This window comes from Haplochromis burtoni, unplaced genomic scaffold (genome assembly GCF_018398535.1).
Source record: "Haplochromis burtoni strain Fernald_Lab_line unplaced genomic scaffold, NCSU_Asbu1 Contig_131, whole genome shotgun sequence".
Classification (NCBI taxonomy): Eukaryota; Metazoa; Chordata; class Actinopteri; order Cichliformes; family Cichlidae; genus Haplochromis; species Haplochromis burtoni.
In genome coordinates, this window is record NW_024582492.1 from 1,588,972 (window position 1) to 1,613,450 (window position 24,479).

Genomic DNA, 24,479 nt, shown 5'->3' on the forward strand with positions numbered 1-24,479 from the left:
ATACACTACACACGAAGCCATAGCCTTTGTGCAGATTTGCTCAAAAACACATATTAATAAGTGGAGTGCGTACGATAACATGATCTTTGCTTGTGTTTCACAGTCAATGGGAAGAATTATGAGTGGCAGCTGTCAGTTGGCCATCAGTGGCTGAAAATTGAAAATGACCATGTGATAGAGGCACACTACTGCCAACCAGGAGCCAAGGGAATCAGTATCAATACACGCCATGGGTCAGTGTGTTGTGAGCATATCTGATAGTGTCAGCAGCTTTACAAAACTGAAAGTGAGCATGTCATTGGTCAGAAAAGGACCTTTAAGTATTTATATGGAACTTTTTACTGGGGGGTGGAACAACCTTCAGAACAGTGTTATAGAGTTCAGTAAAGCCATAAAATCAACAGATCAGCTGATCTCAGTGCCAGCCCACATTACTGGAACATACCACTTCCTCGTCCATGTATCTAGTATGCAAGCTGCATTGGACCCGCCCACCTTAGCTCCTCCGTTTGAGGGTTTCCCCTTTGTTATATGATGTAGGGAAAGGGAAAGGTGGGGAGGTCACAGAACATCATGTCAAATATAAACTACTCCCACCCATGTTGTTTAGAACATTAACAAGCTTCGCACAGATGACTGGATTTTGTGTTGTCTTTCAACAGGAAGGTGCTCATAGATTTTGATAGGTTACAGACGAATGACCCAGGAATGAAGGTGCGGAGACTAAACTTCTTTCCTCTGGGGCAGATGGAGGACATAGGCTGGTACTTCAGAGATGGTCAAGTGTGGCGTGAATATGGATCCCAGGTGAGAAAAAAAATTCTAAATAAACTCACATTGAGTTTTACATGAAGGTTTGATCCCTTGAGTGTTCCATGTCATCCTCCTCTTCAGGGTTTAAGCATGTTGTCGCCATCAGTCAGCAGCAGAGAAGTTGAACGACAGTTCACCCTGAACCCTCAGGGAACCTTTGCATTTTCAGGCTACGTGATCGATTTCTCAAGTATGTGCCATTTACAGTGATGTGTTCTTGCTCGTACTTTTATACAGTGATATTTTTATTTATTTATTTGGTTCATTTTGTAGACATGACCGAGTTCCACACCTTTACAGGCTCTTATAAGAGGGTGCGCAGGCGTCCAAAATTTGCATCCAACACTGGAGTGTAAGACTTTTTTTTTCCTGCAGTCAGACTGCAAAGTCTGCAGCTAGCTGAGTGAAAATAAAGACTTTAATCCACCGAGATGTCAGTAAGGAAAGCAAAACCTCTGTATGATTGTGTATGATATTCATTTCTTCTGAACTGCAGACTTGGCTCCACTTCAGCCCTGCTCACAGCCGCCGCCTCCCAGACCTACAGGTGGGAATTAACAGGAGATTGCCCAAATTGGACAGAACACCGAGCACGTGTGAGTAGGTCGACCAAACATTTCATGTTGTTTTAGCAGAAATGTGATGCACTTAGAGTGGACTTGAAAGATAATTAGCTGTAATTGCTTGGGTTCCCACAGACCTGGCGTGTCCACCACGTCCAGGGGCCAATCATGGCCCTAGGTCAGATTTTATTTATAGCCCTCCACTGCAAACAGAATGAATAAAGTGTAATTCCTCTTTCCATCTCATGGGCGTGAGTTTTTTTTATACACTCACGCAATACACACAAAAATTAGTCAGATTTAAAATTAACCTGAGATGACGATCTTCAGCAGCTTCACTGAAGTTTCAGGTGTTCCAAACAGCTTGATCTTATTTTTTATTTCACCCTCCACATGTGACAGAAAAGTAGAAAGGTGAGAAGGATTGTTGGCCCCTGGGTGATTTTCCATTAATAAATATGGAACTCTTGGGGGAAAAAGTTTGGACACCATTCTTTCTAATAGTGTGTAACTCCTTCAGTTATTGTGACTGTAAAGATTTCTATAATTACACTGTTGTTCAACAGGCTAATAGATGAAATCAGTAAACACTTTCCTGATATGTTTATGGTCTCAGTAGGTTCAAGTCCTACTTATTTCTCATAAATTATGGTCCTGTTTAGAGAAGAACAGATTTATCTTCGTTTGTCTTAATTTTTTTAACTTTTAATCCTTGCCCCACTGAATTTGCACTAAATGTACAACGTGCATTTCTCTCTTTGTGTTTCTTTCTATATGTGGTGTGTGCAGATATGTTTATTTGACAGCAGTGGTATTGAGAGACAGCACCAGTTGAACCAACGGGGCACACTACACTTCAAGATGAACAGATCCTCATACACGCTGGGCTTCTCAGGTAATACACACACTTCAGAACTGTTAAACCAAACAATAAGGCTTTTGTTGAAGCACATTATATGACCACTAGTATATCACAGGTATGTCTAAGTCGATAACAATACTGGGACAAGAAGATCAGTTAGGTCTCCTTTATATTCAGCAGAACACCAGGAAAGGAGAGATATTTAACTTAGTCACCACATATCTCTTATTTCTTGAGTTGTTAATGTGGATTAGCGTAAATGTTACATTGGGAAGTGAACGCTGCCCCCTTACACACTGATTAATAATTTGACTAGTTATTCTTTCTTGATAAGACACCTGCGTAAAAGCTGAATTTCTGTGAAGGTGTATATGCTTTGAATGTTTATAGTTTAAATCTACAGTCCTGGCTAATACACCTTTTGTATTTTATAACAGTAACTCAGATAAACCTGAGCACGGGCACAACCAGAGCGGTGAGACTTAATCAGTGACTGAGGGGATTTGTAGGTCAGGGGTCAACTTAATGTTGATCCTACCAGTTGTGTCACTGCCCACCTCAGGTTGCCTCTCCTGTCAGAAGCTGCCTCCTCCCTTCCTGCCCTCTTCACCTCAACAGGCTGATCGACATTTATTTATTCCTCCGCTGAAGTCATTTTGTTTTCATTGCAAGTTTGAATTTTTAATCAAGCTACACTAACATGCAGAGATGCAGTAAATTAAGCCATGTATGAGTTTTCTACATGGCCGGGTTGAGCACTTGTGATAGTGGCTAATGTAGCCTATTCCATATTAAATAAGTGGAATCCTTTACAGATAAATCTTTGGAGAAAAACTACTTACAAATCTTTTAACTTAAAATCAGTTATTTTTACCAGTTTACCATAAAATACAAGTAAATTCCGTGTTTTAGTAAATCTTCAAATATTCACAGATTTGTGTAATTATTGGACTTTTTAGATGTTTTCACTTTTTAAAAAATTTTTTTTTTTTTAACCCTAGTTAATTTGCTTATTTCGTGTAATCCTGATTGTCTACAAGCTGTGCCATGTAAATCTTTTTAAGAATTTATTAAAACTTCCTTTGGATTGTGCTTCTCCTTCATTTCTTAGATTTACACTCAAAAATCCAGACAAGATTAGATTGTGCACTTTCCTTTATATGTACAGATTTCCACCCTCAGAGACCAGCACCTTGACACATGAAACAAAGCCCACACTACACATATAGGACAACAGTCATATATAAATGATCTTGTAGAAGAATAAGCTTTCAGTTGTTCCTTTGGGGTTCTGCTAGGATATGTGAAACACACTCCAAAAACTACATCCATTTAGCAATGAAATAATATGTGCCACATGTCGACTCAAGGTTGAAAAACATCCATTTGCAGACACATTTTTAGTCTGGTATGTGAAAAGCAGAGGAATTAACAGAACCCAGGGATTCAGTTAAATGAGTAACACTGCCATTTGTGGCATTTTTATACAAAACCAAAAGGGTTTTGCGATAAAAGATAAAACATTTTAAACAATTATCATCATCATCATCATTATTATGGGAAAAAAAAACAACAACAACCTGTATGACCAATGTACACCTAAAAACCCTAAAATTCTGTGATTCTTGAAAAATGTAGCTTTAGAATGAGCACACATTAATATCTAATTCTTTAGAAAATTTCACAGACCTATGTTATAAGAGGTCAAAACAAAGTTTTAGTTAAGGAGAGAGATGTTCGAGCCAATCGATATGCACCCTTAACAACCGACAGTGATTATTGCACACAACTCAGCTAAGGCCTCTTAAACATTACCACAACAAAAAAACAAACAAATGTCAAGGCCCTCTCAGAGCAACCCACTTTTAAATCAACTATTTATCTACACTTCATAATATGCCACCAGTACAGGTCTACTGATAGCTGAAAAGTGCTACAATCAAAATATATTGTGATAATCTTTATTTCATAAACTGATCAACATAAATGGTAGCGCAGAAGTCCCTTAAAGATCTCATCAGTAAAAACGTGTTAATATATTTTTTCATTGGTCACTAGAATCATGAGGAATCATAAGAAAAGATGTTAATTAAACTTCAGATCTTTTGTGGTCAAGGAGAGTAACATGCAACAAAGCAAGTGGTTAGAGAAGCAAGTGCCAGACAGCTGATAAAGATGGAAAACATTAATACTTGAGTAACAGATGAGTGCCGTCTAGATTTAAATATGTACCCACGTAAGGCACAATAGCTAAAGCAGTGCATATGCTCTTTTATGTAGTGCCTTTTTAAAAAGGACACTGCTTCAATGGTTACTCCACACATCCGACACAGGTTAGTCACCCATACTGCAGTTACAGAAACTGGTCTTGTTACAAAAGAAGGTGCCTGGGCGGTCAAAACTGTTTACTTTAATGTAGCAGCAGAGAAACAGACTACAGAGGAGCTACTTGGTTTTCTTAGCCTGAACTGCAACGGTGGGGCTGTCAATTCGACACCCTCTCTCAGACTTCCTCCACAGAGGAGCCTCTTGGATGCAGATCAGAGACTGCATGCTTCTCAGAGCCAAAATTCAAGCTACTGCCAGTCTACATTTAGATTACATTTTGTTGTTTGTGGCATCTGTTTCCGAGCCAGCTCTCTGATCATTTTAGACTTGCAGCAATTCTAAAAAACAGTCTGGAAAAGCAGTATAGTTCGCATGGATGTAATCAGCCCACTGACAAGCCATTATGTGTTGTAATCAGTCCCATAAATATAGTCAGCATGCACCCATCTCCACCTACTACCATCATAATTGGCAATAAGCAGAAAAGGCCTCAATTATGCAGGAGCTCTCTAGTGACTGTGTAAAGAAGTGCATTCCTTCTTTTCCTACCCAAGTAGTTTTTTTAACTTAATATAATCAGCACAAGGACGCCAAGAAGCAGCAAATTCAAGTAAAAAGTAAGTGAAAGTAAAAATCAAGCCTAGAAGAAATGAGAAGAAGAAGATTATACCCCCCCACTTTCCTGCCTGCCTCTTTATGCACTATTTTTCCTTTTGAGCAGCCCTGCTCTACTGAGCCCACTAGCAGTGAGGTGACTACCTACTATTGACAGTCATAGGAATAATAACAACCGATAACGGCAAATTAACGGGGTGATTACAATCCAAACAGGATTAAAGGTACAGAAGCCTGAAAATGACCAGATGAGAGACACAGTAACCACTTTTTAAAAATATTTTTCCGCCAATTGTGTTGACTCAGACGTCACATGTTCAAGAAGTGAATTGCAGTCCATCCACTCCATCATTCATGTTATTAACACAAACCCTTCCTGAATAATCTGAGTTGGAATTCAAGTCAACCCATCAAGAATGTTAAGTACAAAAACAGTAGGAAACCCCCAGCATAGAAGAAGAAACTTCACCTCGATAGTCTGTCCTTCTAGTCAAGTAAAAATGGAATTCAGGTTAGTTTGCCAACAGAGAGAGTCAGAACTTAAGCCAGGTCAGATTAAAAATGCCAACAGTAAGACCCTTGAAAGGACTTTAAATCTTCACATTCAGTCGGCCTGTTCTGTGAGAATTCAAGGCTCTTCTGTCCACAGTCATTAAAAGAATATACTTAACCTGGAGTCTCTCTTTAATTCTTGTTTAGCCAAATAAGTCTTTCAGATCATTGTTGACAGATGCACTATGTTTTATCCCACTTGGGTTCATGCTAGGGGCAGCAGCAGGTTGAGCAAAGTTCTGAGGGCTGAAAAAAGGGTTTGCTTGCATCCCAAACCCACCGGGCACCCCTCCCATACCAACTGGCACACCCTGCATCTGAGTCTGAGGGTTCTGGGGTGAATTAAACTGACCGAGCCAAGGGCTGCTGGTTCCAGGTGGAGCTTTGGGACCGATCTGGTTAAGAGTGACTTTGGGCTTGTTGGATGTAAAAAGATTGTCCAACGCTGACATGTCAGGAGGTTTATTTGTTTGTCCAGTTGTTCCTTGATTCTGTGTGAGGGATCCAAAGTTTGGGGTGCTGGTGGTGGTGGGCATTCCACCGTAGAGGCTGGGACCTGTGGGTCGCATGCCCATCCCCATGCCTCCTGCCTGGAAGCCCATAGCTGGGTTAAAACCATTTGAGACCGAGGTTCCCATGGAGCCGACCATTGGACCGGAGGAGGGGAATGTAGACATGGTGGATCCTTGCACTGGGGCTGGTCGTGCTGTGTTTGCCATGGACATAGATGTCATGTTGCTGAGAAGGCTGCTGGTCAGATCCTTAGTCTGTAACATAACAAGTAGTATGATTAGTGTTTGAGCACGAGTGTGTGTTTGTGTACGTAGATATTGTCAGGATTTACCTGTGAGTTGGAGCCAGCGGTGGCTGCTTTGATCGTCTGTGGCGCTAACGGCTGCTGGTTCCTCAGTTTGGCTGCCTGTTCCTGCTCTTTAGCCAATCGCTGCTTCTCTTCTAGCGTGAGAGACACCTAGAGGTGTGCAAAGGAAGAAAGGAAATAAGCAAACCAGGCTGCATGCTAAATGAACAAAGAAGAAAGCGGGTGGAAATTAATCAAAAGAATTAACTGCATACTCTGCTAGGCTGTGAGACTGGTGCTGCAGATCCATTTTCCTTCCCATTAACCCCTGTGCCACCAAAGATGTCATCAATCTGAAAGCAAAAAGAAGAGATTTTAAGAGAGGCTAACATTTACAGTCACGTTGTCAGAGCCGATGACTGTCATGAAATCAAGCAATCACCTGGTTGCCAGAATTAGGCGGGCTCTTGCTCTCCTCTGCTTGGTTGAGTGGATTTGATATGTTCATGCTCCTGTTAAATGACATTTGTAAGTGCTTACTTAGTCATAACATTACCAACAGTACTGTCTGTTAATTGCTCTCTATTAAAGATTAGAGGTACTTTAAACATTCTAGGACATTTGTAGTTTAAAAAAATAAAAAATAAAAATCACAATTAATATTCACAGTCATTTAATCAAAGATAATTAGGAGTTTTACTGTACGTGGTGAACTAAATTAAGAAAGACACCTCTGCTGCTCCTGCATGATGTGTAACTGCTCCAGCTTGGTCTTGTGCTCTGTCTCCATGCGGCTCAGCATGTCACGGATAACCATCATGAAAGAGTTAAACTGGAAGAAAGCATATCAATTACCCTATGTGTTATATTAATATTTATATAAAGTTTTCTGTTGTTTTTAGAAAGTTACAGTTAAATAACACAAATATTATATCAGTTTGACTGTGCAGTACTTGATTGAGATTGAGGTTGTTGTCTATACTGAGGGAGACGAGGTGGGGCAAACTCTTGGTAGCAAGATGCTCTTTGGGGATGCCCAGCTTCTTGTGGTTGAATGTACACTTATAGATCCCTAAAGTAAAGAGGAATCACGTCAAATAAAGAATTCTTAAGAAAAACAAAATGTGAAATGATATGGTAATATGTGTAACTTCCTCTGAGGAGGGGAGACGCTACGGTTTGTTTACCTAAGATGCCCATGAGTACTGCTGGTTCTCTAGAGGGGATCTGTTGCAGGAAGGGCAGGATCTCATCAATGACAAACCACTTGTCTAGATATTCTAAAATCTTCCCCAGGCACACGAGAGAGTTCACTCGCACCTACACATCGAGACAAGACACACGGTGACACAGCAAATTACAGAATTAAACAGGAAACACATTTATGCATTTCAGTCAGTAGCTAACAACACTGAAAACAAGAATGTGGCATTTTTAGAAAAGAAAAGGCAAAGTAAAGACTTTTTAAAAAAATATATATATATATCATTTTATTGAGGCAAACAGCTCGAGAGCAGAATGAGCGATGTAGACTCACAGCAAGTGAGGATGTCTGTAGGCAGGCTGATTTGATCCGAGGGATGAGAGAGTTCTTCATAGATGGGTAATCAATCAGGTTTGCAAAGGTTGGGATGATGTTGAGGCACAGCTCCTGCTCAGCGGGAGATAATGTTATTAAATGTGACATTCTGATAATGAGTTGAAATGCATTCTTACTGTGCTTGCAACACTAAAAGGAGAACTAAGAGTACAGGCAAAAATGAATGTCTCAAGCTGACAAAGCACAATTCTAAAAATAAACACCAATGAAGTAAAAATTAGCAACTACTCTTATAAGCTGTGTCCCAATTCCTAGGCCGCATCCTTCGAAGGACCCGGCCTATGCGATCTACATGGGCAGAGTCCTTCGAAGACCGAGAACGCTGGAAGTGCGAGGCTGTGAAATGGGACGGTCTAGCCTTCAGATTTGCGTCACCAGCTGTCTCGGTAGAGTTCAATAAACTCAGCTGTCAGCTCCCTGCTTCCTAAAATATAACAGGACACTGGAGTAAATTCTCTACCATTTTCACACTTCTGTGAGGTCTTAGGAGGTTCACCAGTTTTCTGTTTGACATTTATTAGGCTGTGTGAAAACTATAACTTTAATCTCAGCCAAACCGATTTACTCAGGAACAAATAAAACACTGAAGAAAGCCAAACAATAACATTTTTAAATTAACACCTACATTCACCCCTGAAAATATGTTGAAAGTTTATTTTGTGACCCAGAAAGAGTAAAATTAAAGCACAGTAGCTGCCGCCATTGTTGGAAATAGGTTGGGCCACGAAGGATACACTAACCCATCCTTCAAATCCGGTGAAATGAAAGACGCATTTGTTGGGCGCATTGGGAGCAGCCTTCGAATTGGGACAGCCATTGTCACCAGGCTGTGACGTAATAAGCCTTCAAATGCGGCCTCCGAAGGATGCGGTCTAGGAATAGGGACACAGCTATAGTGTTTCTAATTTAGACAAAAGATATCTAAAGCAAAAAAAAGAACCAGACATACCAAGAATATCTTAGAATGTTTATAAAACTGCATCTATGTTTTTTCACAAATTATGTGCACAGTAGCTCCTTGAATCATAATCTATTTCACCATTCCTGTTTCCCCTCTGTACCTGGATCTGTACTGAAGGGGCTTCCAGAGCTCTGTAGACCATGGGCAGCACACAATTCTTTATATCATCTGGTGGCGTTTTAGTCAGCAGTAGGTCCATCTTTTGCAGGAATATCAGCAGAATCTGCACAACACAGAGACTCAGTTAAGAAAACAAGAGTGAGGAAATACTAGCCTATGTTCAACAGGTGAGTACAGTGGAAGATGGAAGTAAGAGACTCATTCCAGTGGTTTTAGTACAGCTTTTAGTATCACTAACAACATAACACATACACTAAGCTGATGCGACGAGAGAATATTCACAGCAGAAAAACCACTCACCATATTGCTAGCCTGAAGAGGCATGGGAAGAAAAATACAGAGAAGTCTTGATAATGCGACAGAACAAGACATAAAGCACCATGCGTTTTAGGCAGGCTAAATACAACTGTTCAATCACATATCAAATATTAATTACACACATTTCTCAAAGTGGTAAAAAATATATCATGCAAACAGAGTTTTTAAAACAGATATACTTCCATACCTGAGGATCCATCCTAAGGCGATGTGTATATTTCAAAAGTGACGTTTCTTAAAGCACCAGTTGTTGCAAATGTGCACAAGTTTAAATTAGTGTATGTGTCAGGTTACATTTCTGTATACCTGAATAGGCTCTTGCTGCTTGAAAACAGGCGTGAGGTCAGGCAGGATGAGGCGAACATATTCGTCCTTGGTGCACTCTTCAGCAATCAGCAGCACGTTGGGAAGCACAAAGGGAACCATGTCCGGATTGACGAACTCAGAGGTCAAAGCTGGCAAGATGCGATATACAACCACTCTCTAAAGAGAAGACACAACAGAATAGGTAAAAGATGAAATGACATCACTAATATGAGTCATAAGATCGAGTGTAACACAGTAATACTGCTAACTCAGGAGTAAACCAACGTGTTTATACAAATCCTGAAAATGAAGGTGAAATCTCCAGTATTCACACTGCAAACAAGTCTTTGGGGGGACTTGTTCGCAGCATTTACCTTTGGTAGCTTAGGTAGGACTTTGGGGAGTCCTTTGTAGAACTGGGACTTCTGTAGGTTGTCCCTCTGGAAGAGGGAATCAAAGTACTGCAGAGTGACTGCACCAACATCATCAAAAAATGGGATCTGAAAAACACACACAAAAAGATATTTTTCCTCAAAGGGAGGCCTATGGACGATGGAATGATATTCTTATGCAAGCAATGAATATGCAGACCTTAGTCATCTGGTCGGCATCAGGCCGGACATTAGGTGTGACACTGAGCAGCATTTTGACATGCTCCCGCACCTCCTCTGGGATCTTGCTCAGCACCGCTGGACTCATGCTGCTCAACTACAATTGAAAGACAAGAATAAACCCCATAACAGTAACATATACCCAAGTTATTTGTATTATAGCTGTAATGTATTCCATAATTTATCAATACATTAAGTCCACATTAGTTTAGAGGAGCTTTTCTTGGAGTTTAGACTGTTACTGTCATGGTTCTCTTGCGCCTGAACTATGAGTTGGTAAATGACTCAGATCTCAACAGATGACAGTAGCTGAGCATAAAAACTAAACAAACCAGGCAAGCTGGAGTTTACATCTATACTGCCCATACTAATATTTGTGATGAAGACTTTGAAGGAATAGCTGGAAACCAAATAAGTGTATTTGTTCCCTTTATTATGGTCCACTTTTATTCTCAAGGCAACATTGTTATCTTGGCACAGCTGCACATCATTTTTTGTTTACTTCAAACATCTGTTCTCTAATGACTGGTGACAATCAAATCCCGTTTCACAGGGAAATCAGCTCAAGTGGAGGGCATCAAGGAACAAAGGCAAAAATAAGAGGAGGATGGAGAAAGATGGATGCACATGCGCACATGCACAAATGCACAAAAAACAAAACAAAACAAAAAAAACAATGCCTACAACAAGCATTTTTGAAAATCAAAGCCAAAGACTGTGCAAAGGTTTGGGTCTTTTTGAGCAGCAGTCATTAAAAAACAAAAACAAAAAAAAAAACAAAAAAAAACAAAACACAACATGTCTACAATACAGCTTCACTTACCTGGTCCAGCTGCCTGCTGAAACTCTTAAAAATGTCATGCTTGTTGACTTGGAAAACAGGCTTCCCCTCATTGAAGACAGCATGCATGACCACGCCCAGAGAATACATGTCAGAGGCAGCGTCACAGCTAACTGACAGTATGTACTCAGGAGCCAGGTACTCTGGGTTGGGTAGGCAGAGTGGAGGAAGGTTGGGCTGCCACTCTTTACATGTGTACTTGGGCTACAGGAAATTAAAGTAAGACGTCAAAAAGTTGCAAGATGTTATTCTGGTAGAGCTTCGTCACGGCAATAAGCCAAGCAGGCTGAAAACATACCTCAGCATCTGACGGGTTGTTAGAGGAGATGCTGAAGTCAAAACCCATGATCTTCCACGCACCACTCTTGTTGAGGATAATGTTCTCTGGACACAGATTGCCATGGACCATTTTCACCCCGCTGTGGAGAAAGGACAAACCCTCCGAGATCTGAAGAGAGAGAAAACTGAAGTTATTGGGAAATCTGAACAAGATAAATTAATTATTAATCATGGTTTGCCTCAAACAACCAAGATACACCAGTATTATCAGTTTAACTGGGTCAACATACATTTTAACACACTGTAAATGAGTTCTGGGTCATAAAGTTTAAACACAATTCTGCACTGCTGCAGTAAAAGTTGTGTAACAACCAACTGATGCTAAACACTGCAGGCATTTCTTTTAAGGTCTTTCAGCTTCAATCCCCTGCTTTATATAACAGATGAGAGATGCTCTGAGGAAAAAAAATAGAAGAATTAGGACCAATGTGGGTGACAGAGACAATAACGGAGGTGGAGGTGAATGTAAAATGTTCCCTGGTATTACAACCTGTCATAAAACATAATTCTAAAAGGTGACAGGCAAGGCTTGGCATCAAGCAGGTTCAACTGGCTTTGAGAAGAAAGAGCATAGAAAATGTTTTGGATCTCCAAGCATAGTACTAAGAAAAAAAGAGAAGAGGAAGTGTGCACTAAATAAACACCAGTATTTCTTACTCTGTAACCTGTAAAGAAAGACTGAGAAGCTGATTATTGCAACTACATTAATAACCAGTACTGTTGTGTAAATAAATGCTTAATTAAAAGCTTTAAGAGTCTAGTTTGCCATGTGCTTTGCTCAGTCTCAAATTAATATAGTGACTAGGGATGGATATGGCACCGGATACCGGTACTTTTGTCAGATATCTGGATATCTGACAAAAGTACCGGTTTGGCACCGGTATCGAATGAAACCTAAACAATACCCATCCCTAATAGTGACAGTAAATTGATCCCTTTACTGTTTAAAAGTCGTAAGCTACCCTTCATTCCTTTATATTTTAATGGGAAAATGGGAAGCAGATGTAGACATTTATTGATCTATTGTTCTGATTTATTGTTCTGTACTCTGTTAAGATGACCTCCCACTGCTTCAATAAAGTTTAGGTCTAGCCTCTGGGGAAGCTAATCTATGACTGATAGTGTTTATTGTGGGTTTTTTCTATCCAGGTATGCTTTTTTTTTCAAGTCATTGCCAACCAGATGCTTTCCAGAAGGTGTTACCTGGTGGATAAAAATCTGATGGTAATGCTCTGGGTTTATATTTCCATCAGTTCTGACAAGATCCCCAACACCACCGCCTGAAATGCAGCCCAAAACCATGACAGAGCCTCTACCGTGTTTTACATACATCTGTAAACACTCATTATTATACCTCTCTCCTGACCTCCTCCATACATATTAACAATGGCTTACAAACATTTAAAGTTTGAAATCTACACTTCACCAGACCAGTTGCTAACAATTTTCAGTTGTGTAATTTGGCATTCTTCAGCCTTTTCTCCGTTTTTCTTCCTTAAGAATGATTTCTTGACAGCTTCACTTGGATGATCTGATATCGTCATGTTGGTGTTGTTCCCAGATCATCATGAAAATGTTGTTCCAGGATCAACATTGCAAGTGACCAATCACATTGTTGTGACGTTATTCTTTTGCGCACCAAGCCATTTGTGCATTTATGAAATTCCAATGTTGCAAGGACAATATCAATTTTGCTTACCGTTTATTAAAGGGTTACGGTTAGGGTTAGGGTCAGGGTCCGTTGATTGGCGGACAGAGGCAGTTTCTCGCAGCTTAAGTACAGTTTTTGGTTTTATGGCGGTTTTTCCTGAAGTCGCAAAAGTATGACGTCACAACATTCTGATTGGTCACTTGCAATGTTGATCCTGGAACAACATTTAGTATGATGATCTGGGAACAACACCAACACGACGATATCAGATCGTGCGCTTCACTTCCACTGACATCATTTCTGATGTGGCTTCAGTGAACAGCAGATGGATCAAGTGAAGGGACACATGAGTCTCTCAGGTCCTGTGTCAGGTCTTTCGGTTTATTTATTTTTTCTTAAGGATATAGCTTTCAGATACTGACAATCTACTGTACATAGTTTTTTGTTAGGAATGCTACTTCTTTTGTCCTCCACTTTCTCCTACTGGAGTGAACTGAAAATAAATGTAAAAGCAGCTCTGACTGACCTTTTTTTTTCTTTTTTATTATTCATCAAGAAACACGCAGCCATACAAAAAGAAATCTATTCTGCCTACATGCTCACCTGTAGCAAGCCATACTTGGTCTCCACATCATAGAGCTTGTACTCCTTGATATCGCTGGGCACAGGGCTGGGCAGGTTGTCCCATTGGCCAAGCACGTTGGACAGGCTGGCAAACACCGGCTCTGTACAGAATGCCAAGCAGTCTCTGAGGGCCAAATAAATAAATGTCATCAGTTCAATTCAAAGCAATAACAGACAGAGAATAAACAAAACAGAAAGAGTAAAAACAGACAGAAGAGAATTATGAATTTAGAGCTGTCATGGATGAAAAGAAAGAAAGCACAAGGCCTTAACCTTTACTTGCCATGATCCATTTTCATCTCAAATGTCAAGATATCCTCTGAGCAGTGACTCATTCAGTTTCATCCATGACATACATACATGTGTGAATTTGTGTGTGTGTGTGTGTTAATCACCGTGAATCTTCCAAGGGATGCTGAACAGTCAGGAGTCGAGGGTGACGCAGTCTGGTTAGCTGTTGCACTCCTCTTTTCAGTGAATCAATGATTTGGTCCTTCTCAAATTTCTGATACTTGTCAATCATTTTCTTGTCAAAAACAAAAACCGCTACTTCCTGGAGGGTAAAAGACATACAACAACATGGTGACAGTGCAGTTTTCAGTCTCAAATTAATTCCTTTTCCCCTTTCAGCAAAAGTCGGGTAAATCATTTATGAACTTGGATCAAATCTAAACTTGTGTCAAGAGGTGGTCTGGTCAGACACACACACACACACACCCACCTGTTTGGTGGACTTCTTGGTGCCATTATAGATCCTCCAGCTCAAGCCGGGACCTCCACTTGCAATGTGTCGCCCCACCTCAAACTCCCGTGTCACAGGGTTGCCCATTACAGCACTAGTGACATCAGCTGTCACCTTAGTGACAGTGCTTTTCAATTTGTTCAGCATGGACTCCATGTTCAGGCTCGACCTGGCAGCTGAGATAAAACATTGATGATGATCATTAAGGAATGATCAGAGGTTAAAGACATAAGCTACAGTCAGTCAGATGAGGAAATTCTTTGCAGTTTTTGCAACCAGGCACTATGTTACATGCACAGTTACAGTATACTCCACTGTTATTCTTAATATAGCAATTCCCCAAATTGCAAGTTGGCCATGCAAACTGTAAATTCAGTTTGTATATCACACATCGAACCTTATTCTGATGATAGAATTTTTCAATAAAGATGTGGAATATGGTGGTAATATTAGATTCAGTACATTCAGCATGTACTGTCTGTGCTGTACACAAACCAACAATAGTTTGGCAGACTATAGTACAGATGCATGCCCAAAAAATGCCCACAACTCTGGTCAGTAGGAGAAAAAAAAACAACTTCTTTTCAATGATATAAAAGCCTTGTATATCAACAGGTCTTTGGATTTCTGCAGATACTGAAGAAACACCTTTAAAAAAAAAAAATTAAAAAAAAAGGCAGTGGTTAAAGAAATTAAATAGGAAGGCTGTGTTTACACAAAAACCCCAATAATGAGATTGATTAAATCAGTTCCTTTTGCAAAGGATTATCAGTAAACTGCAGCCACATATCAATAATTTAATTAAAATATGAAGCTGTTTCAAATGCGTTTCCTTTTCCTGTTTCAGAATAGGCCTTTATGGTGACCCTACTAAGAAGCCTCTAAAAACGCGAGTGTGCATTCCCAAACCCGTTCCCTGGTTTTCACCCCATTCTCCTGTTTAGCAAAAACCTCTACTATATTAAGCTGAAACTGGTGGAAGGCTTCGCAAAAAGGTTATTTGCTCATTTTGTCAGCTTCATGGGACTTGAAACACAAATATTCTGTGTAGGTAGTTGGTGAAAGAGACATCTGTGTGCTTCTGGCAAAGCAAAAGCCTTCAACAATCCATTAGACATGCACTAATGCACCTGCTTGAAAATTTGCACATCAAAGTCCCCACCAGCATCCTCCCTGTGCTGGCTGAGGAGAATAAGCATAGTAACAATCCACGCTGTCCCCAGAAATATAAAATGACTCAGAGCAAACTGAGCCACACCACATTAATGCTCTCTTTCAAAATAGTCTAGAGTAAGATCAAGTTAGGCAACAGAAACCTAGACAAAAGAGCATGACCGATGATTGTGAAGCAAGTTTTTTTTGTTTGTTACGTTTGTTTTTTTAAAATGCAAACACTTCCTTCAGTGTTCTTAATCTTTCTTGAGCAGCCTTCTAGACCTTTGATGTTTGAACCGAATAAGCTCCCAGCAAATCCATACATTGCCACGTAAGCTGCAGTTTTAATAATTTATTCTTTACAGAACCCTACATTTAAAGTGTTATGGATGGGTTTGAAATGTTCAAAATACAGTGATTCTTAATAAAACGTTTTATAAATGCTTTCAAACTTAAATTCAATTTTGACTTTGCTGTGGTTTGCTGGAGGAGCAGCATCGGAGCTGCTGACACCAACAGACTGAATAAAACAACTAGGAAAACCAGGGTCTGTGACTGACTGCAAACTGGATGTTTTTGAAGCTGTGGTGGAGAGATGGTCACTGAACAAATTTTTATCCATCCACGGATAATCCAGACCAGCCTGTTCACTTCCTGGACAGGCAGCTGCCAGACAATATTATAATTTCCTCATCATTTCAACTACTGTAACAGCAGAATTTTCCTATTAAGGGATAAATAAAGTATTTCTCATCTCATTATATGCAGCATCACATAGCATCACCTACTTTTGAAGCTGTTAGCGTTCTAGAATTTGTCCCTCAGTTTAAGAATCGAAACCCTAAAGCCCTGATGCTTCATTTGAAGATGTGGCAGTGCTCTGAAAAATGCTGCAAAACATCTAAAGCACTAAAGGCAATCAGATTTGAAGATTTCATAGAACAGGCAGCATCATAGCCTATTTTATCACGCCACTGCTTCTGCCTGGAAAGAGTGGAAAGGCCAAAAAACAATGGCAAAAATATCAGTACGCATGAATAGAAACCCATGACCCGGTTTTTCTTTGCAACAAGCGTCCTGACTGTCTGCTGACGAGTAACTAAATTGAAAGGCGTGATTTACTTGACTGTAATCTATATTAATACCAGTTGCTAACCTAATAAAGTCGTTAGCACCTTAGCAGCTGGTCCCCAGAGAGCCTGTTAGTATCATGGTGGAATTGTTTATGAAAACTGGACGTATCTAATAACAAGTAAGTAACGTCGGTAGGAATTAATAAGTTCTTCATATTCGACACGATCAAGCCACATGTTAGCATGGGTTTCAAAGTGTTATGGGTCACTCGGCGTGTCTGTTAGATCTGATTGTGAAATACCTTGATGTTAGCCAAGTTAACCATCTTGTTTAGCACACAGCCAATGCAAACGAGTACTGAAAGCACGGCTGGCAGTCAACAGATATCTTTCCAATTCTTCTATTAACCCTTTGCCTACCTATGTCGCAGACATCATCGTTGCAATATGTTGCCTTTTTCCCCACATGAACACGGCAGTCACCTGCCCAAGCTAATTAGCCAACAATGCGCAAGTAGACTGACGTTCCAGTCAAACAGCGATTATTTCTATATAAAACTTTCACTCCGAATGCCTCCAGCTACTTACCTTAATATTAAAAAAGGGTCTCCGCTTTACTTCCTATTGTAAGTGGGCTCTCAGCCGTACCGCTGTCAGTAATGGCTGTGAAACACAGCCCCCATGTCTTCCAGTAGCATACGAAATGAGTTAGCTTGGTACGCTAGTGAACGAAGAGCTCTACTTCCGGGTTTGTTAACGGAGTCAGGTGCGTCAACGTCATCAGGTACTCTTTTTCTTTTATGTTTTTTTTAAAATAACCACTTCGAGGTCGGTTTTATTTTAACTAAGTTAAAACGTAACTTTTATACACGGTCATTATTTCACACTTTGTCAATTTATTCAAACAATATGTTTATAATAAATTATTAGAAAAATATAAACCTATGAATACAAATATGCATTTTAAGGATTATTATGTAGTTAGAGGATAATTTAGGCTTCAAACGTGGTTTAAAACGACAGGAACCAATTTGTATTATGTATTTGAGAATAATAAATAATAAACCATCGATGTGTGGTGCAACCCTGTTACCAATATTCTAAAAAAGTAGATTTCAAAAATGTTTTTTCATAAATTCTTGACCAATAAGTCAAAGAGTCACCCTCATACTGAAGACTCGAATATTTATTAAATTTCAGATAGGAATTAACTTAATGACAAAACATTTGCAGTAATAGTAGTGTTGAAAATCCTAATCAGAAACAGATGAAGTGTCAAAAAAAAAAAATCATAATTTATATTTATCCTCACTATTCCATTACAAAACATTGACTTCTAGTTTGCACTGTGGTACATACACTGCAACATCGAAAGTTTTAGAAAGGCTTTATTAAACATGTTAATCTGAAACAAAATAAAGTATGTTTCAACATCATAAAGTGCATTTTTTTAGATGATTTCAGTGTTTCTGAAAATAAAATGAGACCACATTTTTTATTACGACCATGTCTTCATTACAGTGATGCTTATAATTTTTAAAGAAAAATTACATCAGTAGCATATCCAGTTAGAGTACCGCACTTTTTCCAATGAGGTTATAATGTCTATCTTTCAAGTAAAAATCCTAAAAACTTCCAATTAGAATATTTAAATTATGGCACTAAATACAGTCATTAACCATAAAATTATACATGAGGATAGTTATCCTAACACCCTTCCTGCTTTCATTTAGTAATAACATTTTTTAGAATGTTCACAGAAAAAGAAATTATTACAACAATTAGTATTTTTCTTTCAAGTACAGCTACCAAATCAAGGCCTCAAAATGGATAACATCTTTACATCTTTTTGTGATGTAGAGAAATTAATGCTTAATTAAAATGTACAGCCCCAGAAAAGCACAACACCATTCTTAAGGCCTGATGCACACTGAAAAAAAAAAAAGTTTAGTATTACACATACAAATAGAGCACTTCAATCTAGAAGCACAAGCTGTTCACTTAATGTTGCCTCAAAACAACCATTTGATGGCTGTGAGAATTCATTTAGTACTGAAATTTAAGTATTCCCTTTACACCCTTTTAACACTTGATTTTATCCTGCAGTAAAGCTAAATTGTAGAATGTAAAATCTGTGCCAACAATATAGTTTTCAAACTAGTGCAATACTTTTTACAGCAGTTGTTGACCAGATGTACTGAACTAAAATTTCATTGCCTTCAAGTTACCAGCAAATTTAAAAATAAAACTTCAGCTATCATTACCTCATGATTCATTTGGATTTGGAAAGATTACACCCATGGTAACATGCCATTTGAAAAGCATTTGTAGTATGTATCCACCTCAGAATGCCATCCCCACTCTGCATACTACACATTAGAGGTGTAACCATATGCAAGTCAGTACTTCCTTGTTAGTTAGAATCATAAAATGCATTCAAGTTTAACCTTTTTTTAAAATCCTGAAACTGCGTGAATTTGTAGGTACACCCATGAAGTCAAACCAGTCCCAGCTACTTGTGTGTTTCAGAAAGTGCTAGAAAAGTGCTGCAGGAAGACAACGGGGTGATGCTTTTCAAACTCTTTGAGCATCCTCCTCTTCTCCTTGGCAGACATCCTCTTGCTCGAGGAAATGTCATGAAGAAGTTGTTTGAGGCTCTCCAGGGTGGTAGCCTCGCGCTGGTCCTCGTATTCCTGTGGAGTCACCTGCTGGCAGAAGGTGAACGCTGCAACAAAACATGAAGAGGATTTCATGGTTTTCATGGAGGATGCACAGTGCTCAGGAACAAGTGGGGTTTTTGTTTTGTTTTTTTATTGTGGATCTGGAGCAACAGTGTTTCCAAATTCAGTTAGGTACACAAAAAAACTGAAGTACAGTGTATCTATACATAGTGAGCTGTTATCTCATCTGATGGTGTACTGTGTGATGGTTTGTCAGAGTGTAATTAACATTGAACTTACTAGCAAACGAGTCAGGATCTTTTCCCTGCTGCACAGTCCTCAGTGTTCTCCTCACAGCTTCAATAAGGGTTGTAGGTGTCTATCATTATTGCAAGATACGACCAGAGAGTAAAAGGAAACACTGTAACAACTATCAGGTACTTGTAGAGACATTAAAAAGTCAACTTAAGGCAGGTTGAAATCCAGACGGAAACGCATGTTTGTCTAAGAAGACTATTTCAATGTAGTTCTGAGAGCACAGAATTTTACCTTGAAGAGCTCAGAGTGATTGTCCATGAGAAAGAACACCAGAGCTTCACTTTGTGATCGAGTCAATTCATGATTCTGAACAAGAGCTCTCTGAAATGTGCGGCACACCAAGGATCTGTTATCAGTCTGAAAGGACAAAAAATAGGTTTCAATTCAATTTCATTTATAATTTTACAAAATAAAGCTACGGTACTATCAGATTATTCAGTGAAACAGATTCAAACATGTTCAGTTATTTTCTATATGGACTATTTGCCTTTTATTATTCTATAAAAGTGCAAAAAGATGGAACTGGCAGTGTGGTTTAGAGGATGCTGCCGACCTGTTTCTGCAGACGGCAAGCATCTGAGCGAGCTGCTATCGCCATGAAGGCCAGAAGTCTTTGCAGTTCATCTCTCAGACTTGTTTCCAGCAGCCGCAAACACAATTGAGATGCTTTGATGGCATCCTGTAGCTTCCCTTCATCTGGAAATTAAAAGACACAAGCAAAGTTTTAACCTTCATTACTGAAAAAAAAAACAAAAAAACTGTGGTACAGATCACAGCCCAATCACTTAATGCTCCACACCATGAATCAAAAGTCACTATAAATTTAAACTTAGCTCTTTTGGTTCTTACCCAGTAAATTCAGAACTGCAATATGTATGTCCAGGTAACGCCCTGAAATGAGTGGAGATTTTTCTTGTCCACTGTAGTATTTGGCAATGGTATCAAACAACAGCCTCTTCTTGCTTGTCATATGTTCTGCACTGGGATCCTCCAAAGACGCATTTCCACATTGCAGGCTTAGCTGTTCTCCTGCAACCACAATCAGCTGGTCGGGAAAGAGTTCCAAACAGTCTGCTGCTGCTGACAGCCACTCATCCAACCTGGATAAAAAAGTATGAAAGAACATACTACAGGTGTAATGGAATACATGAACAAATAGGTGCCAAGCCAAAGTGCATAAGCCTCAAGGGATGAATCAGAGGACTGACTGGGGTAGGGGAAGGGTGTCAGACAGCTCTCGTTCCAAGCATGTGTTAGAGATAACCAGATCCTGGTTGGCCAGAGGAGCTTTGCAGGTTTGGGGATGAACTCTTTCAGGAGAGGTAAGAATGCAGTCCAACACTGGCAATTCTACTAACTGCAGCAGCTGCAACACGGTTTGCTGCTTCCAAACCTGATCTGACACTGTGGAAGGAAGAAAGAGCAAAATAAACAAAAACAAAAATATCTGTCCACTCGAAATTACCCCCCCTTACTATACACACATTTGCTCATTACCGGTTTTGGAAAGAAAGGTAGAAGATGTGGTGGTTCTGTTGTGAGCTGCAGACAAGGATGGCTGCAGATTGATGGCCCTTAGCAATCTTTCCACCCTTCTGTCTGAAGATCCAACAGCAAGAGGATTGGCAATTGTTCTTAATTCATTCAGCCTCCTGAAAGAACAGGAAACATTTGGATGATAACAAACACTTTGGTTCTGTGTACGTTTCTTTTTTCTAAATAAAAATCTAAATACAAAATGTTGTAATACTTAGCATGAGTGTTGATGTTTATAATGTCTTAGCTATGAAGAAACTGAAATGAGAACATTAAGATAAATGCAACAAATTTACTAAAAAAAAAAAAAAAAAAATCATAATACACCTATTCTGCAAAGATGAGAGTTTCAGTGTTCAGATCAGCACTTTCAGTGGTGATTCACATGCTTTAATACTGGAAAATAAATGTAAATTAAGCACCAATGTAACAGAACAGAGAGGATTTTATGTAAAACTCACCTTGAGCTCCTCTTCTTTTTTATCTCCTGTTGTTCTGGCAGTATGTTTTCTGCATTAATGTTTCCCTTCACATCAGAATTCGAAAATCCTTTGTATTCCAGAAAACGGTAAAGACTGCAGCTGCTGTCCTCAAAGGTCACCTCCTTGTCCCTGCGAAACAGCTTTGTGCCTACTGGTTCAAATACCTTCGCCTCCATCAAAGCCTGACAGAGCCGAGCAGCTTTGAGACGAGAAACTTCACTTGTGCAAAATGCCACGTTCTGCATCAAGTAACTGAGAACTGCGTCCACAGCGTCTGAGCCTGTGAAACATTCAGCGTAAACACGTAAATGTCTCCTGCAGCTGCGTACTTCCACTTGAGTCTGTAGGGCTTGGATGATGTTGTGCCACAGCTGGGTGGCACCAAAGGGCCCAGAGAAGCCTGTTGGTAATTAAAGAAACAGAGGTTTGAAGAAAAAGTGACTCCAGTGAGTTTAAACTAGAACTTGCTTAACTGTAGCCAAAGGCAATTGTTGGATGTTAATGACTTGTTTAAAAGTTTGAAGGATAAGGGGAGTTTGTAATATTTCCTCCATCTAATTAGAAAGGGTTAGGGTTACAACTGTTGTTGTGATGTGGCGCTGTATAAATAAATTTTGAATTGAAATGAAATGAATTGAACTAGTAAGTAAAAGCTACACTGCACGTCATTATCACGGTGTTTATGTACTACGTTGAAGTACTTTACGAAACTATTTCAATTTAATACTTTATTTTATAAAACTACAGTTGAAAGTTAATTTACAAGCCCACTGATAACGACGTGTTTGTGGTGGCAACCGTGTTTATAATTATCACTAGTTCCATCTAGCATGTGTATTAATTGCTATGCTATGTTTGCATAGTCATTTCTGTAAATGAGAAACTCGTTAAAACGAAATTCATATCTTACCATGCTGTAGATTTTCACGAAAGCTTCGAGTTTGGCTGTTCAACCTTCTAAACCGAGGAGTCAAATCAAGCGCCATCACGAAACTCTATATGTGACGTAATCACGTTCTTCTTCGTCTAAAATGAACCGACTCAACCCCGCTGCTGCCCCCCAGAGGCTACAACAGCCACACGTGCAAAAGACCCCGAAAGGTTTTTGTTTTATTTGTTTTGTTTCGTTTTTAAATGAAATTTTTATAACAATGCCTAAAGTCGAATAAAAATAAAAATTTTTGCAGTTTTTATATTTAAGATGTGCTGCCATTGGAAACATGCTGAAAAGACTCAATTTGTCACAAGTTAAGCATCTGGATCTTTTCTCAAGATGTCATATAACCACACAATGACCATACTGTAGTATTAATATAATAAAAACCTCCCACCTAAGACCCGTATATTTTTAGGGGTCTTATGTTAAAGGAAATAATAGCGAGCACAAGCGTCCACACTACCACACAATACTGTGAAGGTTCTGAGGTTACATCCGTAAACAAAACAACCCACGTGAACACAGACGTTTTGGAAAAGCAGGGCGGGGTGTACCATTTTTCGACAGCTTGATAAAATGTAGCCCGTATTATTACATTACCCTTTTCTGAACTAAATGTCTGCATATTATTGTATCTGCTCTCTTTAAATTGCAGATTCTTTTTAAATTAATTAGATTCTTTTTTTTAAAAAAAAGACAATCCTTAGAATCGCCTTTATTTTTGCAGTTGAACACACCCGTGTGTAAAATGGTTTCGCCCGCTAGTTCTCAGAGCCAGCTGGGCTACTGAAGGACCTCTAAACAGAGAAGCAAACGCAAGAGGAGACAACTTTATTTTCCTCTTTTCTCGTTTTTTTCTTTTTTTATTTATTATTACTATTATTGAACACTTGAATTCCCTTTGCACAGCTCACTCATTCCAGTTGGTGCTGGTAATGCACCATTGCCAACCACCATAAATATAATCAGAACAGGACCTTTAAAAAGGACGACGGCGACTTTTCTCTTCAGAGCGGGGCTATTTTCGCTGTCAGCTTCACTTTCTAGTGACTTGAATGAGGTAAACATCGCGTTTCTCGAAGACATTTGTGCTTGTGACTTAGTTTATGGTGTCTGCTGCTAAGTTATCCGTCGCTTTGTTGTGAAACAGGAAGAAGAGTACAGTATTTGACGGTTCTGACATTTAGCATACCAGTGACAGCTGGTGCACGAAATTAATGACATTTATGACTCATATTAAGCTGTAAACCAGGGGATTTAGTCAAGTAACAAAGACAATTATATAACACTGACATAGTGCTGAGTTTGACGGATGCCTCAGATGTATTTTGAAGGGAGAGCGTAACGCATTGTTTCCGCACTTCTTTTTCTGTGGTTTCTGTCATGATCAGATACAATATACTATTTGTAATGTACACGGAGTTCTTGTTTTGGTCTGCACCTCGGATCACGTGTACCCACTTCTTACGCGTGTGTGGATATTTTTTTTATCCACGTTTGTAGCTGTGCAACCAAAGAGTTTCCATGTAGGGCTGAGAGACGGGGAACTGCAACCAATAAGGAGAGTTCCCGTGGATCTAGCCCTGCCTTCCTGATTCACTGCTTTGTTTACATTATACCGCAGTCAGATCTGGACCCCAAAAGGCTGTCTTTGTTCCTGCAGAAGTTGATGT

The 24,479-nt window shown here is 39.4% G+C and overlaps 4 protein-coding genes across 6 annotated transcripts in view; 2 read left to right on the forward strand and 2 right to left on the reverse strand.

The window, feature by feature from the left end:
* Nucleotides 1-440: 440 nt before the first annotated feature.
* Nucleotides 441-3,793, forward strand: LOC121815088 (probable E3 ubiquitin-protein ligase DTX2). Of its 2 annotated transcripts, XM_042224178.1 has the most exons (6): nucleotides 441-807; nucleotides 895-1,003; nucleotides 1,087-1,165; nucleotides 1,310-1,409; nucleotides 2,166-2,271; nucleotides 2,676-3,793. In XM_042224178.1, the coding sequence occupies exons 1-6, from the start codon at nucleotides 709-711 to the stop codon at nucleotides 2,729-2,731; spliced, it is 549 nt and encodes a 182-aa protein (XP_042080112.1). In that variant the 5' UTR covers nucleotides 441-708; the 3' UTR covers nucleotides 2,732-3,793. The 2 variants fall into 2 exon arrangements, with proteins under 2 accessions (XP_042080112.1, XP_042080111.1); XM_042224177.1 differs by having other exon boundaries at nucleotides 2,166-3,793.
* scyl2 (SCY1 like pseudokinase 2) lies at nucleotides 3,376-17,632 on the reverse strand. Of its 2 annotated transcripts, XM_005930214.3 has the most exons (19): nucleotides 17,462-17,632; nucleotides 14,625-14,821; nucleotides 14,299-14,456; nucleotides 13,883-14,027; nucleotides 11,588-11,737; nucleotides 11,272-11,493; nucleotides 10,429-10,545; nucleotides 10,212-10,337; nucleotides 9,838-10,014; nucleotides 9,514-9,525; nucleotides 9,194-9,316; nucleotides 8,070-8,183; nucleotides 7,720-7,852; nucleotides 7,486-7,604; nucleotides 7,264-7,364; nucleotides 6,975-7,044; nucleotides 6,808-6,885; nucleotides 6,578-6,703; nucleotides 3,376-6,500 (listed from the first exon to the last, which is right to left on the reverse strand). In XM_005930214.3, exons 2-19 carry the CDS (start codon nucleotides 14,799-14,801, stop codon nucleotides 5,877-5,879), a joined length of 2,772 nt encoding a protein of 923 aa, XP_005930276.1. In that variant the 5' UTR covers nucleotides 14,802-14,821; nucleotides 17,462-17,632; the 3' UTR covers nucleotides 3,376-5,876. The 2 variants fall into 2 exon arrangements, with proteins under 2 accessions (XP_005930276.1, XP_005930278.1); XM_005930216.3 differs by lacking the exon at nucleotides 9,514-9,525 and having other exon boundaries at nucleotides 17,462-17,631.
* A 409-nt stretch (nucleotides 17,633-18,041) lies between these two features.
* On the reverse strand, nucleotides 18,042-23,250 carry depdc4 (DEP domain containing 4). The gene is made up of 9 exons (XM_005930212.3): nucleotides 22,780-23,250; nucleotides 21,849-22,269; nucleotides 21,349-21,503; nucleotides 21,060-21,255; nucleotides 20,701-20,951; nucleotides 20,405-20,547; nucleotides 20,083-20,208; nucleotides 19,834-19,912; nucleotides 18,042-19,598 (listed from the first exon to the last, which is right to left on the reverse strand). The coding sequence occupies exons 1-9, from the start codon at nucleotides 22,853-22,855 to the stop codon at nucleotides 19,399-19,401; spliced, it is 1,647 nt and encodes a 548-aa protein (XP_005930274.1). The 5' UTR covers nucleotides 22,856-23,250; the 3' UTR covers nucleotides 18,042-19,398.
* Nucleotides 23,251-23,570: 320 nt separating this feature from the next.
* The window catches only part of tcp11l2 (t-complex 11, testis-specific-like 2), an 8,049-nt gene continuing 7,140 nt past the window's right edge, over nucleotides 23,571-24,479 (forward strand). Inside the window, exon 1 of the mRNA XM_042224186.1 lies at nucleotides 23,571-23,866. The gene's annotated coding sequence lies outside the window, so the exon portion shown is untranslated. The remainder of the gene's footprint in view (nucleotides 23,867-24,479) is intronic.